The following is an 18,759-nucleotide window of genomic DNA, read 5'->3' on the forward strand; positions in this document are numbered from 1 at the left end:
AAATAGTGCAGACAAACAACTAGACTTTCCATGCTAAAGGTCGATGAGTTTCAAAAAAAAGTTGCGGTTTTTGGATGTGTTCAGTTCTCAGATTTATGGATAAAGGATACTTGACCTGTACACCGTTAGTCGTTCCATTCTCATTTTTTATTTATGCTTTGTCAGCCACTTCCTATTAAAAGCAATTTTCTTCTGCAGGTCACGGTTGGTGTCTATGATCCTTGTACATTAACCCAGTATCCAGGGTGGCCTCTGCGAAACTTCCTGATCCTGATAGCCTACAACTGGTAATTGTTTTTGTCATTTATGTTGTCCTGGTTTAATATATTTTTGGAAGGGATTTTTTTTTCCGGAAAAAGGATTGCTACATTTGTGACCTATAGATTTATTTGAAGCAAAACAAACCCACATTTAGAAAGGAATATACTAAACATGAAATAAAAGAAGACTTGTTGATTTGCTGTGTCTTGGACAATATAATAATGCTGCTTGATGTGGTTTAGCTCAGATAAAACGTTTTTACAGCAGTGGTCAAATTTTACCCATTATCTCTGTGAAAAGTAAATCATTCAGTTTTTGAGACAAGAGCAGTGAGCAGTTCTGTCCACCCTTCTTCCCACACCCCACCCTCTATTGCTGTCTCCCATTTGGTCCTATGCTAATTTAGTGTTGCCTGCCTTAAAACTAGAGAGAAAACGATTTTACTTGCTGCTGCTTTAATTAAAACAAGTAGACTGGTATACTTTTGACAGTTGCAAGTGATTTATTTGTCATGCTGATGATGAAAATTACCCACTTGTTCTTAGTTTGAAAGTGAGTTGCTCCCCTTGCAGCAAAGAATTGCGATCATGTATTTTAGCATTGTAGGCTTGGGTTTGCTTTACTGATGTTAGTGATGCACTAAGATGAAGCCTCTTGCAATTGTTTTTAAAATTCTGAAAAATGTGATGGCCCTGCATTCTTGCATAATCATTACTTTCAGTTAAATGCCTCTAACCTTGGCACATAACATTCCTATAGGTGGTACCATTGGGCCTTTCTCATCTGTTTTTGAGTGTTGAGTGTCAGCTGTAACTTAGTGATAGCACTCTTAACCTCTGAGTCAGAACATTGTGGGCTCAAGTCTCATTACAGAGACTTGAGCACAAATTCTAGGCTGCCACTCCAATGCAGTACTGAGCGAGTGCTACACTGTCTGAGGTGCCGCCTTCCAGATGAGGTGTTAAACCTAGCTTCCATCTGCATGCACAGGTGGGTGTAAAAGATCCCCTGGCATTATTTTGAATAAGAACAGAGAATTCTCCCTGGTGTCCAGGCCAGTATTTATAATTAAAACATTATCTGGTTATTATTACATTTCTGTTTGTGTGTACCTGTTGACTGCCATGTTTCCTACGGTGGCTATACTTCAAAAATTACTATGTTGGCTGTAAAGTGCTTTGAAACATCCTGAGGTTATGAAAGGTGCTAAATAAATAAAAAATCATTTCTTTTTGGGAACAATTCAGCTATTTCAATTGATGTTTCGAGTCCGTATGCCCCTTCATCAGGGTCATATGGGCTCGAAATGTTAACTGTATTCCTCTCTGCAGACGCTGTCAGACCTGCTGAGTTTTTCCAGGTATTTTTGTTTTTGTTCTAGATTTCCAGCATCCACAGTATTTTGCTTTTATCGGTTATTTCAATGTCTTACCTTTCTTTGGGATGATAGGGGCAGCTTTCTGGACACACTCGAAGTTCTCTGCTTCAGAGACCGAACTATGCAAGGGGTCAGGGACACCCAGCACAGCATCATCTTTGAAGTAAAACTTCCACAAATAGCATCAGTTACAGGTAATCAAAGATCAGCACTGCCAAGTAATTTGAAGAATGTTTCTTTCAGAACAATATAAAGGTAACTTGGATATTGCTGTGATAATGATGGTGAAACTGTCAACATTCACCATCATTCTGCACTGAAACTGACAGGAGCTTCAGGAGTCTGCAAACGTGCAGAATAATGTGGTAATGCGGAAGTTGCAAGTCTACGCTGCTCCATTGCAATCATGAATTGATGAAACCTTCCGCTTCTACGCTGTTTAAGTCTTGGTCTTAAAAAAAACCCTTGAAAAGTTATACCTTGTTGAATTAGGTGCAATTGGATTTTTAACAGCATATTAACTCATCACTAAACACATTCATTGGCCCTGAAAAGCTAATGTTTGCGGGATGTGAAATATTGTTTATCTTTATTTTAGCATTTATTTTAATCTAGTCACAATCATTTATTTGATAAACCTACTTTAAAAGTGAAGGATATTAATGCTTTTAACTTCTTGGCTTGTTGAGTATAAATGCTGCAATGTGATTGGCTGTCTACCTGCTTGCTGAAGTCACTGCAGCTGCACGCCAAGATACCCTCTTGGCTTGGTGCCAGATTTAAACTGCCATCGGGAGAAGTGAAAACCACATCACACAAGGTTGTTCAGCCTAAATGGGCGGCTTTCTTCGAGGTCAGCAGCAAGTGCCCTTGCTTTGCTGCTGACTGCAAAACCCAAGCCCATGAAGTGGAAGGAAGATTAAAGATCCTGCTTAGTTCTCAATATCATTAAGAGTTGCTTGATGCACTATTCATGGAAATAAGTGGTGTCTTCCTACTATAACTGATCAAGCTTTTCTTATATAATTGGCAAAAAGGCTGTGTCCATAAACATACTCCCCTGTGATCCAATACCTGCACTCTTCAATGTAATCCCCCAAATTGTTGTGTTCCTGGAGATTATATGCGATACCAGTCACGTCCATTGACATTTTATGGAAGGCAGAAAATGCCACCTTGTCAGATCAATGTGTAGAGAGACTAAAGCAAATAGCCAATTTTCTTGACAGGTTGAATAATACATTAAGACACAGCAAGGTTTTGCAAATACAATACTTAAAGACAAAATCACTGAGCTTAGAAAGGGTGAAAATACATACTTTAGAACCTTAAGCACCATGACTTTTGCCATATGTTAGAAAGATTGAAAGAATTCATTTTTGTATTTAACCAAGGATATTTGGTGCACGAAAGTACTTCCAGCTTCCTGTAATCACAGGAATTGTACTAAGATGAAATGTTGCAGTTATAAACCTTATAAATTTGGGAACTGTTAAACACTTAGTCTGTTTTTCCAAGACTAGTTTATAAAATAGTTGTTCCTTTGTGAGAAAAGCTGACCTGCTTTCAAAAAAGAAAAGGGAATGTTTGAAGTCTGAAGTAAAAACAGAAAATGCTGGACTTGCATAGTAGGTTGATCAACATCTGAAAGACAAAGAAATTGGGACTTGGATGGGACCACTCCTTTGTACCATTTAGGTAGTGGTCCCCCCAAATTCTATTTCTTTCTTCAAATGCCAATTGACCTGCTGTACAATTTCACCATTGCTTTTATTTTCACAGTTTCAAAATGATCTATTGTGGGTCAAAAGCAATCCTAAATAATTAAAATGAATTTACAGATTGTCCAAAGTGTGTCGGTTGGGAGAAAAACCAGAAAGGAAGCTTGGGTCCAAGGATGGTCAATCTCAGTGAATGTATGGATCCAAAGAGGTAAATTAGCATACTTCATCCAGTCTAATCCTTTATATTAAGCATATTTGGGGCTTGGACTTTAATCAGAAACCCTCATATAAAGTACTGTAAAATGTTAGAAAGCGATCAGAAGATCATAAGAAATAGGGGCAGGAGTACACCAGCTGGCCCCTTGATTCTGCTCCGCCATTCAATAAGATCATGGCTAATCTGATTGTGGCTTCAGCTCCACTTTCCTTCCTGTTCCCAAAATTCTTGACTCCCTTGTCGATCAAAAATCTGTCTAACTCAGCCTTAAATATGTTCAATGACCCAGTCCTCTCTGCTGTTTGGGAAAAAGAATTCCAAAGACTAATGACTTTCCAAGAGAAGAAATTCCTCATCTCCGTCTGAAATGGGAGGCCCCTTATTTTTAAACTGTGCCCCCTAGTTCTAGATTCCTCCATGAGGAGAAACGTCTCAGCATCTACCCTGTTAAGCCCCCTCAGAATCTTTTATGTTTCATTAAGATCACCTCTCATTCTTCTAAACTCCAATGAGTATAGGCCCAACCTGCTTAACCTTTCATCATAAGACAACCTCTTTGTGCCAAGAATCGGCCTAGTGAGCTTTCTCTGAACTGCTTCCAATGCAAGTAAGGAGACCAAAACTGTACACAGTACTCCAGATGTAGTCTCATTAATGCCCTGTGCAGTTGTAGCAAGATTTTCCTGCTTTTATACTCCATCCCCCTTGCAATAAAGGCCAACATCTCATTTGCCTTCCTAATTGCTGTGACTGTGTGCTAACTTTTTGTGATTCATGTACAAGGACACCCGAGTCCCTCTGTACCACAGCATTCTGCAGTCTCTCTCCATTTAAATAATATTCTGCTTTTTCTATTCTTCCCACCAAAGTGAACAGCCTCACATTTTCCCATGTTTTACTCCACCTGCCAATTTTTTGCCTATCCTCTTAACCCATCTATATCCCTTCGCAAATTCTTTGTACCCTCCCCACAGTTTACTTTCCTACTTACCTTTGTATCGTCAGCAAATTTGGCTACAATGCATTCGGTCCCTTCATCCAAGTTATTAACATAGATCACAAATAGCTGAGGCCCCAGCACTGATTCTTTTGGCTCTCCATATACATATTGTTTAACACCTTCCAAAGCCTCAATACATTCTTGCTAACTTGTTCAAGTTGGAATTTCTTGTACTTTTATTCAATTTTTGACCATCTTTTTTGTCAACTCCCAGAAATGATAAATGGCAGACTAATTGTGATCAAATTAACTTCAAATATTTTGACATAATTTAAACTGGAGCGAAACTAGACTTTATTTCCCTGAAGGTTGTTGGAAAATTGTATACACTGTATATCTTTGACTTACCAAATGTTATCCGAGAAGCTGATTTGTATTACATAATTCTGAAAATAGGAAGTTTCTGGATGCGTAAAATATCACCTCAATGGACAAGGACAGAGGAGAGACTAATGAGCAAATTTTATCTCACTGCACATTATGGATGTCACTTCAAAGACCTGCAGGCATGGTCTTAAATGTGACATTTTCATTAATTTGCATACATGCAGTAAATCTAATATTGTAAATTGAGGCTTTTGAAACTGCAAAAGTTTTATTTTAAGCTGACCACCACCATTTGAAAAAAAAAATTCTTTGGTGCGCAAGTCATTTTTTAAACAAAAAGGTAGAAATATGCTTTTTAATTAATATGAATGACAATTCATTAGTAGGTCACAGTGCTTCAGTATGATTTTTTTCTGAGGTCGGCAGCTATATTATTGTTTTTCTGTTCTATTGAAGACTGGCTGAGTCATCGGTTGATCTCAATCTTAAATTAATGCGTTGGCGTCTGGTACCAACCCTTGGCTTGGAGAATGTTGTGACCACTCGGTGCTTGCTGCTTGGAGCTGGGACTCTGGGCTGCAATGTAGCACGGACCCTAATGGTAAGGAAGTTTTCTTATGCCTGTTTGAATTTTTTTAAGAAGATGTGATTATCATAAACAGCATTTGTTGCAATTACAAATTGAAATTTAATCAACTAGTAGGGAAAAAAATGGGGTAGAAATTCATCTCGGGCGGTGGCACCTAACAGGTGGTATTGAATTGGTTGTGTGTTATACACAATACCTGACAAAATTCTATTGACTGAAATGGAACTGGGTATCAGGCTCTTAACGGGTGGCTGATACCTCTCGTTTTGTGCTACCACCCAAGATGAATTTATACCCTATTACGCTCAGATCAGAATTTCTAAATTACAATTTTATTTCACACTACAAAATCATTCTTGAGACAAAGCCTATTGCAGTTTATATACTGCAATCTTTCATGAGCTGCTAATGCTTAAAATCTGACTACTGTTGGGCACTATGCTTCAATGTATTTAGCAGTTTAAGAGGTAATGTCAGAATTCTAGGAATGTCAATATATTAAAAGTAGTTTTGGTTCAATACAGTTATGTTTGGTTGAAGTAGGCATTAATCTGCTATCAGCTATTACATAATCTGTAATCGGTACCAGTGAGATTTGACATAAATCTTATAATTTGGCATCCCTGCTGTGCTGTGCATATTTATTATAAAATACAAATTATTTTTAATCAACCATATGCATGCTACACTTTTAAATTTTAAAATGGTGCATATTCTGTGCGGTTTTAGTATATTGGTGAGGTTATGCTGAAAGGAATTTTCTTCTTAAAAGTCTTATCATCATTGAATCATATAGCTCAGAAGGAGGTCACAAAACCCATTGAACCTGTGCTGATTCTTTGGAAGAGCTGCGAAATTAGTCCTGCTTCTCTTCTCTTTTCCCCATTGCCCTGCAGATTTTTCTTCTTTAAGGATATATCCAATTGCATTTTGAAAGTTATTATTAAACCTGCTTCCATGGCCTTTCAAGCAGTGCACACCAATCATCATAACTTGTTGCATTTAAAACAAATGGTCTTCTCATCTCCCTCTGGTTCTTTTGTTCTTGTTTAATTGAATGTAAGAATTGAAAATTGCATATAATCTACAGCATAAAGAAAGGCCATTTGGACCCATTGGTCTGCCTGATGTCTGTACAACACATGAGGTTCTGCTTACTGTAATTACCTATCCCCATTCTGCCTCAATGATGTTTCACTTCTGGATGAAGATTTTTTAAAATTCATTCATGGGATGTGGGCATTTATTGCCCATCCCTAATTGCCCTTGAGAAGGTGGTGTGAGCTGGCTTCATGAACCACTGCAGTCCATGTGCTGTAAGTATACACAGTGCTGTAGTACCAAGTAACCAAAGGTTCTATAGGTAAAAAACTTCATGATTAGACTGAAACAAAAACAGAATTACCTGGAAAAACTCAGCAGGTCTGGCAGCATCGGCGGAGAAGAAAAGAGTTGACGTTTCGAGTCCTCATGACCCTTCAACAGAACGTTCTGTTGAAGGGCCATGAGGACTCGAAACGTCAACTCTTTTCTTCTCCGCCGATGCTGCCAGACCTGCTGAGTTTTTCCAGGTAATTCTGTTTTTGTTTTGGATTTCCAGCATCCGCAGTTTTTTTGTTTTTATCTCTATGATTAGACTGAGTTCCTTCTGGAATAACTTGTACTTTGTTTTTTTTTAGGGCTGGGGAGTAAGGCAGATCACCTTTGTAGACAATGCAAAGGTGTCCTATTCTAACCCTGTGCGTCAGTCATTATATGAGTTTGAAGATTGTCTCGATGGTGGGAAACCTAAAGCATTAGCTGCTGTGGAGAAACTCCAAAAAATCTTCCCAGGCGTGGTGAGCAGGCGTTTTACACTGTTTACACACTATTGTCATTTGTGCTGTGTGATACAGGCAAGGCTGCCTTTAGCTTTGAGCTGTTGTGGTGCCAGCTTATCACTGATTTAACGAGGACAGTAGATACATTATGGGGATGTATCTGGCAGTAAAAAAAAATGGATGCTATATAGAAAAGTTGAGATGGCATCCAAAAAAACGGGATCTCATCAATTAATGCTGTTTGTAAAAATGATTTTATGTAAGTGTTTTGACAGGTTTTATTAGAAAAATAAGTATCACTTGTCGTGTGACTGAGCCTATTATGTTATATGAGATTGTGTTTGAAGTTACTTAATCCTCCCTGGCTGCTTCGTAAATCCATCATATTCAGGTATTTTACATCAGTATAGCTACGCTTGTAGTCTTGTTGTATGGGACTGAGACAACTTTCTTACAGCATCAGATGGTAAATTCGCTAATACAATTTTTTTGTCAGGGTGTCGGGAATATTCATTCACAGCCATCCCCCATGACTCTTGGAAATAGTAGTATTTGGAAATTGAAGATTGGGTGTATTTTAAGCTTTAAATCCTTGAGATTGCACTCGTGAAGACAGGGGCCCAGCTGTTTTATTGAGAGTATTAAAATGCCCTTACATGGTTCTAACCCACATGAAAAGATGATTTTTGTTTAAACATTGTTCCCATAGCTGATGAGAAAGCAGAGTCCATAATGAAATCCACATTTCATTTTCTTCATATTACGTGACTTGTTGGATCCTTGTTAGCCCAAGGATGAGCATGGTATTGTTTTGTTTCCTTTGCGTCTTCTCGTGTCTCATTAGAAGCAGGTGTTCCCAGCACAGAAGGATATTGGATGACAGACTCTCCTTCCCAATTTCTCTTCTGGGTTTGATTACATGTACTGTTTAGCTTGATGAGTTTAAGGTGTTCTGTCCTGTTTAGAATTATTCAGTACTATTTATAAGACAGTTTATTTTACATAGGAACAGGTGTAAGCCATTCAGTTCTTCAAGTACCTTTAACTATTAAGTTTCATCCTGGCTGCTCTGTAACTCACCTTCGCACTTAGATTTGTTAGGCAAGGGTAACAAACCATCAGTCTCAGTTCTGAAATGATCTAACATCTGCAGCTTTTTGGGGGGAGTTCCAAGTTTCCACTACTCTTTTTACTAGGAATTGCTTCCTGATATCACCCCTGAATGACCGAGTTCTAATTTTAAGGTTATGTCCCCTTCTTCTGGACTCTCCCACCAGAGGAAATAGTTTCTCTCCATCTATCCTTCCAAATCCATTAATCATATTAAACACTTCAGTTAGATCACCCCTTAATCTTCGATACTCAAAGAAGTACCAGCCCATTATATGAAATGTGTTCTTGTAAATTAACCCTTTTAGCCCCAGTATCGTTCAGGTGAATCTGTGCTGCACCCCATCTAAGGCTGACATATCCTTCTTGAGGTGCAGTGCCAAGAACTTAATAAAGTGCTCCGGATGTGGTCTAACAAGAGATCTGTACATCTGTAAGGTGAAATATAATTTCCACTCTTTTGTATTCCAATCCTCTTGAGAAAAAGGCCAACATTCTGTTAACTTTTTGATTTTATTTTGTACCTGGCTACTGGCTTTTAGTGATTCCTGTACTCGGACCCCACATTTCTCTGCTCATCCACAATTTCCAGCTTCTCACCATTTAGAAACATACTCTGATCTTTCTTACGTCCAAGGTGGATGACCTTACAGCCATGTTGAACTCCGCCTGACACAGTTTTGTCTATTTAATTAATCCATCAGTATCCCTTTGCAACTTTTTGCTACCATTTACTGTGCCACCCAGCTTAATATCATCAGCAAACTTAGATGTATAGATCGCTATTCCTTCGTCCAAGACATTTAAAAATATAGTGAACAGCTGTAGCCCCAGTACAAAGCCATGGCGGGGCACCACTACTCATTGCCTGTCGATTTGAATACATACCCATTATCCCTACTCTACCTCCTTCCTCTTAACCAGTTCCCTATCCAAGTCAACATGCTGTCTGCAAATCCATGCACTCTAATTTTTGTTAACAACCTCTTATGTGGAGCCTTGTTAAATGCCTGCTGGAAGTTCTTGCTGGAATTGTCTGCTTAAAGTCTTATGCAAAAGGTGACACCTTTTAAGGGGCATTTGAACCCACGACCTTTTGACTTAGGGGTGAGAGTGCAGCTGGATCAAGGCTGAGACTAGACACTTTGTGGTCAATTTCAGGAGGTGGGACTCTATACGTTAAAAAGAGAGGAGTGAGCTCAAAGACTGACCTGGTCACGTAATTGGAAACAGACAGATCAGTGTTTTGGTATGCTTATAAATACATGGCCTTAGGTGCCCATTACAGTCACTGTACTGGGCCAGGAGTACCTTAATGCTGCTGAAAAAAGTTATCAACCTTTGGTAGCATCTCTGGGGATTAAGGCATTGTCTCACAAGAATGCTTGGTTTTCCCAGCTTTGCATGTGTGGCAAGCCTCCTTTCTATTTCTATTTCTAAAAATACAAACAGAACTTGCTTTTTTTTTGAAAAATCTCAGGGAACTTGCTTTAAAATAAATGTGGTAATAATATTTAAAATCGTATTAATTTCTACTTTTGAGAATTTACTAGTTTTCTAGATGCATTGCATTCAAGGGGAAGGGGAACAAAAAGGTTTTTTTTTATAACAATCAGTGGTTTTGATCCTACATTGTATAATCAGCATGAGAACCTTTTTTGGATTTGTGCTTGATTCATCTTCAAAGCTATTTAGACTTGTGCATATCCATAGGCTTTTCAAGACTTCAGAAGCCTCTCTTCTGTGATGCACATCACAGCATCAGTTGAATGCAGCACGGAATGAATTGGATAGTGGATGGACAAATTTGTTGCTTTTGGTGCTTAAAATGTAACAATAATCGTTGAACAAGCTGGTCAGATGTTGCTGCCTATAAATATAGCTTGCTGTCCTCAAATATAACTCAGCCAACTAGTGTAAATGATTGGAAAAGTTAGTGGGACACAGAGTCCTCTTGAAAATCTTCAACTTCTTCAGTTCGATGATCCAATATTCCTGTATCTTTACGTCAAAAAATACCAGCTCTGTTTGGTATGTTGCAAAGAAATCTGCCCCTTGGTGCCGGAGGCAATAGATTTCAACATCAGGCAAGCTAATGGACTTGATTTTATGGTAGCCTCTTTCCTCCCAAAGTATGCTTTCTGCAATCTCAGGAATATGACTGGTTTGTCAGTTCTCGATTATTTGTTAAACAGTACTACGGAAACTCTGTATGCAGAGTAAATCCTTATTTACTAAACCAATACCATAGAAGCATGCATTGGGCTATGGGAAACCTATGGTTTATATATCTTAGAATTATATCGTAGCTGTGCTATTAACTAAGCAACTAATCTCATTCTCCTGCTCTTTCCTCATATTTCTGCAAATTCTTCAATTTCAAGGATACAACCAATTCCATTTTGAAGGTTGCATAGAATTACATAGAATACACTTGCACAGAAAGATACCATTTGATTGAACCATTCTATCACCACATTTCAGCTTTTCAGAATATTTTTCTATTTGCTTTCCTTTCATGTACCCATTTAGCTTCTTTTTAGAAATATCTAAGCTATTTGCCTCGACCACTTCCCGTGGTAGTGTTCCACATTCTAACCACTCTCTGAGTAACGAAATCCCCATTATTGCCCTCCCTTTTGGATTTATTAGTAATTATCTTATATTTATGACTCTAGTTTTGTGTCCTCCCATACATTTTCTCCATGTGTAATCTACCCATTCACAATTTTGAAGACATCTGACTCTAAATCTTCTCTATTCTAAAGAAATTCCCCCCCCCCCCGCCCCCACAATCTGTTCAACCTTTCCCAATAGCTGTAATCTCTCAATTCTGGCACCATCATCTTTTTTGCACTTTCTCTAGTACTTCCATGTTTTTTGTGTAGGATGTAGGCCAGAACTGTATGCATTACTCTAGGAGCAGCTTGATCAGGGATCTATATAAGTTTAACATAGCTTCACTACTAAGTGCTACTAGCAAATCTACCTCCACCGCCCTTTTAGGCAGTGAATTCCAGATCTCCCTTGTGGTTCTTTTGCCAATTATTGTAAATCTGTGTCCCCTGGCTTCTGACCCTCCTGCCAGTGGAATTTACTCTATCAAAAACCCTTCAAAATTTTAAACACCTCTATTATGTCTCTCCTTAACCTTTCTGATCTAAGGAGACCAATCTCGGCTTCTCTAGTTTCTGCACATAACTGGATCCCCTCATCCCTGGTATTTTTCTAGTACATTGAGTGTGTCATTTGTAGCTCAGTTGGTAACATTCTTACCCCTGAGTCAGAGGTTGTGGGTTTAAGGCCCACCCCGGAGAGTTGAACATAAAAATCTAAGCTAACTACTACAGTGTAGTACTGAGGGAGTGCTGCATCGCTCACAGCACCATCCGCATCACAACACTTCAAAAATACTTCATTAGATGAAATGCCCTGAGGTTGTGAAAGGTTCTATATCTCTTTCTTTCTAAATCTCTGCATCCTCTCAAACACCTTCCTGGAGTGCAATGCCCAGAATTGGACACAGTACTCCATCTTAGGCCCAACCAATAGCTTTTGAATTCTGTCTTCAATTTATAAAGCCCAGGATCATATATCATTTTTTAAAAACTTTTAGCCAAGCTGATAAAGGTGTTGTGTATGTTAGCATAATATGTCTGTTCATGCACCTCCTTTAAAATTGCACAATTTAGTTTAAATTGCTTCCACCAAATTGCATCATTTCACACTTACATGTATTGCTCACCACATAAAGTCAGCTGAAAACTTTGTAATTATGTCCTTAACACAAGTTAAGGCAATTAACATATATCAAAAATAGCAGTGCTGCTAATGCCAACTCCTTGGGGACTGCAGAGTATACTTCACTCCTGTCTGAAAAACAACTATTCATCTCTATTCTGCTCTCTGTATCTAAGCCCATTTTGCATCCATGTTGCTACTGCTTCTTTAATTGCATTGGCTTCAATTATGTTAACAATTCTATTATGTGGCTTCATTAACCCTCTTTCAGCCCATATTCACAACATCAATTACACTTATCAATCCTGTTTGTTGCTTCATCAAAGAACTCTATCAAATTTATCAGACATGAGTGCCTTTAAAGAATCTGTGTTGGCTGTCGTTTATTAGCCCATTTTCTTCCTAGTGATTAATTTTGTACTGCATTATAACCTTAAAGAGCTTTCCCTGATGGTAGACTTACTAGCCTGTAGTTTTCAGGCTGGGCTGAAAAGTCACTGATGTGCGCTGTGCTTGCATTTGGGTTTTCCACGTGCGGTTGAATCCCCTGATTCGTTGAATGGGTGAATGTCCACTCCGGGGAGATGGTGCATTAAATGGGTGGTTGTTCGGGGTTTATGCAAGTGCAGGGATCAGGCAGTGTGCCTGCCTTGTGGTGTGATGCGAAATAACAACCACAGGACCTGGGAGCGATATGAAAGTGAGCCTATGTTACAAGATTGGTTCTGGCTGGAGAAGTGGAAGGAGTGTAACAGCACAAGTTTCAGTGGAGCTGTGAGAGCAAGAAGCTCAAGGGCCATAGTTGCTCGGTACTGCTGAGAGGTTGGGACTCAGAGAAACCCTGAAGCAGTGCTAGCTCCATGCTGTTGGAGAGCTGGGTCTCAGAGAAGACTAGGAGCAGTTGTCAGCTCAGTGAAGCTGGCTTGCTCTGTGAAGCTGGCAGTTGGGGCAAAAAAAGCCCCATGAGCAGTGATGCTGTGCTCAGAACTACAAGGCGGTGGGATTGTGCAAGTGATTTGATGCTGGATTGCAGCCTGGCCAACCCAGTAGGACACAGTCTCGGGAGAAAAGATTGAACAGCAGAGAGGTGAGCAGTCTTTGGGACAGTCCACATTGGAGCAGCTGTTGAGGGAAATCAGAGGCTATATCCTCAAAGTAGAGGAACTGAAATCCCTCACGAGGAAGGCAGAGTTTTATAGGAATTTGTGACCCACAGTGCTCACCGACACCTGAAGTGGTAGAATCTATTTTGGTTCTGTCTGCCATTTAGTGTGCAGTTTGTGGTGTGTTCAACCACAGTTTGCCTGTTAATTCATGTTGAACTCATGTTAGCTCTGTTTTTCAAGAATATAGGATAGATAAACTGTTTGCTTTGTTGGCTCTTAAAACCATGAAATCTGTGGCTTTATTCTCTTAGTGAGTGCCTGGGGTTTCAATTTTTTTCTACTTTAAGTAAGAAGTTACTGGTCCCTGACAGGTTAGTAACAACTATTATCGGTACAATTTCTCTATGCTTTCTACAGGCATCAGAGCCAGATTGATGATGCATTAACTTAGTTGTCCATGACTTTACCTGTTTTGACATCTAATGAAAAATACTTGATTGGGGCTACTCAATGCTGCACTATTGCAGAACTTAGTTTCAGCCAACAGAGGGTATTGACATATAGGGGAGGATTTTTCCTTCGTCGGGCAGGCTCAGCAGGGGCGGGCAGGAAGCCATCCACTGCTCGCGATCGAGTCCGGACCACGATTTCACGCTGGCGGGCCAATTAAGGCCTGTCCAGCATGAAACTTGCGTGGCAGCGCTCAGCACTGCCTGTATGGAGGTAGGGGGAGGAGGACGAGAGCGCGAGTGTGCCCTGGAAAAGCTCCCTGAGGCACAAAGCTGCCTCATGGGAGCCGAAGAGCTTTGAACATTAAAAATAAAGATTTTTAAAATGTTATAAAACATGTCCCCTCGTGTGACTCTGTCACATGAGTAGCGACATGTTATTAATGAAATGTTTTAATTTTAATTTAATTTTTAATTGCTTGTTGGAAACCTCATCCCGCCCGTGGATGAGGTTTTCTAAAAAGTGCAAAGGCCGCTTGGCCTTTTTGCCTGCGGGCAGCGAAAAATTTCATTCAATTCCCTTTTTAATGGCCTTAATAGGTCTTTTAATTGTCAGTGGGCGCACAGCTGACTCCTGCGCACGCCCACCAACCGAAATATTGCGCAAGTGCACGATGACGTTGGGACACTCACCCGATGTCATAGCATGTCATTTTATGTTCGGTCCGGTCAGGCACGCGCCTGCCCAACGAGCGTTATATTCTGGCCGTAGTGACAAATCCTCGTTACAGCTGGTGATCGAAATATGTGCTTAAAGCATTAATTTAGCATGTGTTGCCCACTAGCTTGTTGACCTGTAGCTTTTGTTGTTCAATGTTTACCATTCTTTTTTATGATTTCTGGTCCTTGTAACACATTGTAATTGTTAAGATTCTACAAACACCAGTCTGAGAATGGATATAAAAAATAGGATCTGAGTAGATCCTAGCCCCTCAAGCCTGCTGCACCATTCAATATGACCATGGTTGATCATCTGCCTTAACTCCACTTTCCCATCCACTCCCCATATCCCTTGATTCCCTGGGAGACCAAAAATCTGTCTGTCTCAGCTTCCAATCTATTCTACGTTTTTGTTTTGTTTTTGAAAATTTGAGTCAAGAAATTTCTCCTTATCTCAGTCCTAAATGATCAACCTCTTATCCTGAATCTGTGCCCCTAGGCAGGGGAAATAACCTCTCACTGCCTACATTATCAAGTCACTTCAGAAACTTGTATGTTTCAGTAAGTCACCTCTCAGTATTCTAAGTGCCAATTCATTCTGTGTCTCATCATTGGATGATCCTATGCCAGGTGCAAACCTAATGAGCCTTTGTTGCACCTTCAATATGGAGGCCAAAACAGCACACAGCACTGCAGGTTTGGTCTCGCCAAAGCCCTGTACAATTGTAGCAAAACTTTGCCATTTGTATACTTCAACCCCCTTGTAATAAAAGCCAACATGCAGTTTCTCTTCTTAATTGCTTGCATGCACCTGCATGCTAACTTTCTGTATTCCTTGTATGACTACACCCAGGTCCCTCTAGATATCAACATTTACAAGTTTCATGACTTTTTAAAAAATATTCTGCTTTTCTATTCTTACTATCATCGTGCATAACCTCATACTTCCCCATCTGCCATCTTGTTGCCCACTCACTTAACCTGTCCATATCTCTGTAGCCTCTTCGTGTTCTCCTCGCAGCTTACGTTCCCACTTAGCTTTGTACTGTGGTCAAACTTTGATCCATTACTCTCAGTCTCTGCCTAAGTCATTAATATAGGTTGTTTATAGCTGTGGACTGAATACTCATCCTTATGGTATTCTACTAGTCACAGCCTACCAATTTTAAATTCCTTGTTTATCCCTACTGTTTGCTTCCTGTCCATTATCCGATCATCTATCCATGGTAATATATTACCCCAACTCCATGAACCCTTGTGTGTTAACCCTTTGTGAGGCACCTTATCTGATGCCTTTTTGAAATCCATATTGCGTCTATTTATTCTCCTTTATCCACCCTACTAGTTAAGCCCTCAAAAAACTCTATTCAGATACAATTTCCTTTTCATAAAGTCATGTTGACTTGAGTGCATTGTTTGGTCTGTCTTAGTAAGAGATTCCAGCATTTGCCTGATGACTGGTGTCAGGTTAACTGGCCTGTAGTTTCACATTTTTTCTCTCTTTCTCTTGAACAGCAGAGTGACATTTGCTAACTTCTAATCCGCTGGTACGTTTCTAAGATCGAGAGAATTTTGGAAAATTGTAACCCACGCATCCACTATCTCTGCAGCTGCCTGTTTTAGAATATAGGCCATCAGGCCATGCAGATTTGCCAAATCTTCGCTAAATAGTGCAAATGTAAGCAGTCCTGAGTTGCATTGCCTGGTCAGCAAGACACTCTTCATAGCCGGAAAAGAGAGCTTTGTTCAAGTCAGCTCACGGATATGCAAAGCTTTACTCCGATTTAGCTAATTTTTACATATGTGTATGCAAATTAGGAACAGGAATAGCATGCTCCGTCTTTCAATAAGATCATGGCTGATCTGATTTTAACCCCAAATCCACATTCCTGCCTACCCCCAGTAACCTTTCACCCTCTTGCTTTTCAAGAATCTACCTAACCCTGCCTTAAAAATATTCGAAGCTTCTGCCTCCACCACTTTTTGAGGAAGAGAGTTCCAAAGACTCACAACCCTCTGAGAGAAAAAAAAAAATTATCCTCATCTCTGCCTTAAATGGGCAACTGCTTATTTTTAAACAGTGACCCCTAGTTCTAGCTTCCCCCACAAGGGGTAACATCCTTTCCACATCCACCCTGTCAAGTCCTCTCAGAATCTTTTATGTTTCAATCGAGTTGCTCCTTACTCTTCTAAACTCCAGTGGATACAAGCCCAGCCTGTCCAACTTTTTCTCATTAGACAACCTGCCCATTCCAAGTATTAGTCTGGTAAACCTTCTCTGAACTGCTTCCAATGCATTTACATCCTTCCTTAAATAAGGAGACCAATACTGTACATAGTACTCCAGATGTGGCCTCATCAATGTCCTGTATAACTGAAGCATAACCTCCCTACTCTTGCATTAATTTTGCCTCACAATAAACAATAACATTCTCTTAGCTTTCCATTTTACTTGCTGTATCAACATATTAACCTTCTGCAATTCGTGCACTAGGACATCTAGATCCCTCTGCATCTCAGAGGTCTGCAGTCTCTCACCATTTAGATAATATGCTTCCTTTTATTCTTCCTGCAAAAATTTCACATTTCCCTACATTAAAGTTAATTTATCAGACCTTTGCCCACTCGGCTTTTGCCCTCTTCACGACTTACTTTCCAAACTATCATTGTGTCATCAGCAAATTTAGCAATCATACCTTCGGTCCCTTCATCCAAGTTATTTCTATAAATTGTAAAAAGTTGAGACCTCAGCACTGATCCCTGTGACACACCATTCGCTACATCTTGCCAATCAGAAAATGACCCATTTACGCCTACTTTCTGTTTCCTGTTAGCTAGCCAATCGTCTATCCATGCCAAAATGTTATCTTCCCCCCCCACCCCCCAACATTTATATTTTAATGTTATCCATTTCCTTCCTATCATTAAAAAAAACTCCATATCAGGTTTTAAAAGTTTGTGGTTCAGTGCACCATATTTTAAATTTGGTTCTCATGGAGCTGAAATTATATCCATTTCATGTAAAAGAAAATGTAAGATTATCCACTGATGATGACTTTCTGGTTCTCACTTCAGTGCAAGTCAGGGAATTAGATCTCTATCCTGACTCCTTAGTTACACAGCCACTTGCATTAATGTTCTTCACTTTGGCATAGCATACCTTAAGCCTAAATTAACTTACTCAGAGGCCCAAAAGTGGATTCAGCACAGTAATTTCTATAAATGGAAGCTAGAAGTTACAAAGGGACATAGACAGATTAAATGAGTGGGCAAAACAATACAGATAGAGTTTAATGTGGAGAAGTATGAGGTCATCCGCTTTGTTTCTGAGTAATACACATCAGACTATTGGTGAGGTACTAGGAGGTGCTGTGGAGGGATTTAGGTGTCCATGTACATCTTAAAAGTTAGTGTATACACACAAATGTAATAGAAAAAGCTAACCTAATGTTGGCCTTTACCTCATGGAGATTGGAATGCAGAAATGAGGGGAAGATGGTGGCGTAGTGGTAATGTCACTGGAATAGTAATCCAGAGGCCCATGTTAATGCTCTGGAGACATGCGTTCACATCCCACCATAGCAGCTAGTGGAATTTAAATTAATAAAACCTGGAATTAAAAGCTAGTCTCAGTAATGGTGGTCATGAAACCATTGTCGATAGATGTAAAAACCCAGCTGGTTCACGAATGTCCTTTAGGGAAGGAAATCTGTCATCCTTACCTGGTCTGGCCTACATGTGACTGCAGACCCTCAGCAATGTGGTCAACTCTTAACTGCCCTCTGAAATGTCCTAGCCACTCAAATCAAGGGCAATTAGGAATGGGCAACAAATGCTGATCTTGCCAACGATGCCCACATCTCATGAAAGAATAAATGCTTAAAAAAAATGAGGAAATGATGATTTAGTTGTATAAAGCCTTAGTCAGATGCCATCTACAGTTCTGCGTTCAGTTTTGGCCACTGAACTACAGGAAATGTATACAGGCCTTGGAAGGGGTACAGTGCAGATTCACAAGAATAATTAAGTTGCGACAATAAGTTAACCAAGACTGTTAAACCGTGAAGGGATTTGATAGGGTAGATACAGAAATTATTTCCTCTGGCAGGATAATAACAAGGGGGCTTGATCTTAAAATTAAAGCTAGATTTTTTAGGAGTGAAATCGGGAAACTTTTCACATAAAGGGTGGGTGCTAATCTGGGACACTGCCAAAAGTGGACGAATTGAAATTTTCAAGACAGATGGATGGATTTTTGCTAAGTAAGGGTATCAAGAGATAGAGAAAGGTGGGGAAATTATGTTGAGATACAGGTCA

The 18,759-nt window shown here is 39.7% G+C and overlaps 1 protein-coding gene across 4 annotated transcripts in view; it reads left to right on the forward strand.

Annotated features, from left to right (window-relative positions):
• The window catches only part of atg7 (ATG7 autophagy related 7 homolog (S. cerevisiae)), a 136,650-nt gene that overhangs the window by 15,878 nt on the left and 102,013 nt on the right, over positions 1–18,759 (forward strand). For all 4 annotated transcript variants that reach the window (XR_005943560.1, XM_041191926.1, XM_041191925.1 and 1 more), the window contains exons 7-11: positions 199–287; positions 1,712–1,833; positions 3,481–3,571; positions 5,364–5,508; positions 7,176–7,334. Coding sequence is in view for 3 of the 4 variants with exons in the window: in XM_041191926.1 (XP_041047860.1) it covers positions 199–287; positions 1,712–1,833; positions 3,481–3,571; positions 5,364–5,508; positions 7,176–7,334 (606 nt within the window). In the remaining variant the exon portion in view is untranslated. The remainder of the gene's footprint in view (positions 1–198; positions 288–1,711; positions 1,834–3,480; positions 3,572–5,363; positions 5,509–7,175; positions 7,335–18,759) is intronic.

The sequence above is a fragment of the Carcharodon carcharias genome, chromosome 7, assembly GCF_017639515.1.
Source record: "Carcharodon carcharias isolate sCarCar2 chromosome 7, sCarCar2.pri, whole genome shotgun sequence".
Classification (NCBI taxonomy): domain Eukaryota; kingdom Metazoa; phylum Chordata; class Chondrichthyes; order Lamniformes; family Lamnidae; genus Carcharodon; species Carcharodon carcharias.